The 1,857-nt window shown below is 38.7% G+C and overlaps 1 protein-coding gene across 1 annotated transcript; it reads right to left on the bottom strand.

The window, feature by feature from the left end:
- Nucleotides 1-773: 773 nt before the first annotated feature.
- Nucleotides 774-1,505, bottom strand: LOC102664224 (uncharacterized). Its single transcript, XM_006603355.1, has one exon. It carries the CDS (start codon nucleotides 1,503-1,505, stop codon nucleotides 774-776), a length of 732 nt encoding a protein of 243 aa, XP_006603418.1.
- Between the last annotated feature and the right edge of the window lie 352 nt (nucleotides 1,506-1,857).

The raw sequence follows: 1,857 nt of genomic DNA, 5'->3' as shown, positions 1-1,857 counted from the left end.
AACAATATCCTAATAACCAGCCACCTTTACCACACTATTAGTAAACTTGAATTTAGTGTGTAAAGTTCTATTATTCTTCTGGTCAGACAAACAAAGTAAACAGTGATCAAATATACTAGGAGGGAGAATCTCTAGTTTCACATCTGTATTATCCTGCAGCCAATCAATATTACCAAGAACATGATCAATTTTTTACTAGATAGTACCTATAGAATGTTTATTTGTCCAAGTAAAATATTCCCCTGTACTATCCTTCTCAAAAAGCCCAGCATGATCCATCAAATTCCTGAGATCTACATACTCTCTCTCAGTCACCAAGTTTCCCCCAACCCTATCCATGGACTTTGTCAAGTTGTTAAAATCACCCATAAGGAACCATGGCCCTTGTTGGCTATTATGAATGTGCTCCAAGTCCTCCCACAACTTCCTTCTTTGGTCCAGCTGATTCATAGCATAGATGGCTGTCATCCAGTTTTGGAAATTACCATTAACATCATAGACTCCACAGTGTATCATCTGAGATGTACACTTCACCAGTCTGATGTCCTTATAACTGTCATCCCAAAAAATCCAGATCCTGCCATTATAATGAGCTTGATAGTTGTCAAGGTACTTACCTCTGAGGTTAAGATAGTCTCTAACTTTCTTAGCTTTATCACACTTTACTCTAGTTTCTAACAGAATTGCAATTTTGGGGTGAAGGTTAAGGAGACGGGAGCTAGTCTCCCTTAACTTCCCCATTTTATTCAGCCCCCTAAGATTCCAAGAAATAATCATTGACCAGTGTTTTGAAACTCTATGAGATCCTTCAAAATCTCTAGAGCATCAAACCCATTATCACATAAGACTGAACCTGTAGAACTATCATTAACTTTCTTTTTTCCTCTTTCTCTACCACTTCTAATTACCTCAATCCATTTTTCCACAACTGCTTCAACATCCTTGTTTCTGATATCCTCAGCCACTGGAGAAGGAGTCTCAGCAGAGGTACTTGCAATATCCATACTGGTCTTTACTTTAACATTATTATCATTTCCCACTGCATTAGACCATCTATCATCAACCTCTTCCTTCTTAAATTCCACATTAGCCACAGATTGTTTCACTTGCTTTGGTTTCCATTGTTTCCTCACCTTAGGCTTATCACAGCTATGACCTACCTTTTGACACTTATTGCAAAATAGAGGTCTCCATTCATACTCAATTGCTTGTTGAATCTTTTCTCCTTCATTATCAGCAATGGTAATTGTTTGAGGAAGCTCATTTGTAATATCCATTTCAACAAGGATACGCGCATAGGACACTCGCAGTCTATTTGCAGTACACTCATCTGTCATAATGGGATTACCCAGGGCACTCCCAATCTTATTCAAGCTCGTATCACCCCACAATATGATCGGGAGTTGGGGAAGTTTCACCCAAATAGGTAGGGTTCGCAGTAGTTCATCCTTGATCTTAAACCCTGGCCTCCATTCTCGAATCAACAAAGGAATGTTTCTAATCATATACAGACCTCTCAGCAAACTTCATCATGATCTCTGAACGATTTAAAGCGTAGAATAAAATACCCTTCATCATTGAAATACATGTCCGGCAATTGAACAAAGTTCCAAGATCTAGTCATAAAATTCTTAACAGCATTCATACTTAAATCAGCTCCCATTGCATACAGAATCAAAGAAGATTCCCAGAACTTAACTTCAGATCTGATATCATCGTCTTCAATTAAAACTTCTATTTTCCCATCCACGACTTGGGGGGCTATGAACTTCATTGCTCGTCCCTTCGCCAGATTCCTGTTATCCTTTAACACATCAACCCAGAGTTTTCGACCTTCGTCCTGAGATTCAGCTTGAT

The sequence above is a fragment of the Glycine max genome, chromosome 18 (genome assembly GCF_000004515.6).
Source record: "Glycine max cultivar Williams 82 chromosome 18, Glycine_max_v4.0, whole genome shotgun sequence".
NCBI lineage: Eukaryota > Viridiplantae > Streptophyta > Magnoliopsida > Fabales > Fabaceae > Glycine > Glycine max.
The sequence above is the reverse complement of the archived record's forward strand: the minus strand, read 5'-3'. Positions and strand labels throughout refer to the sequence as shown.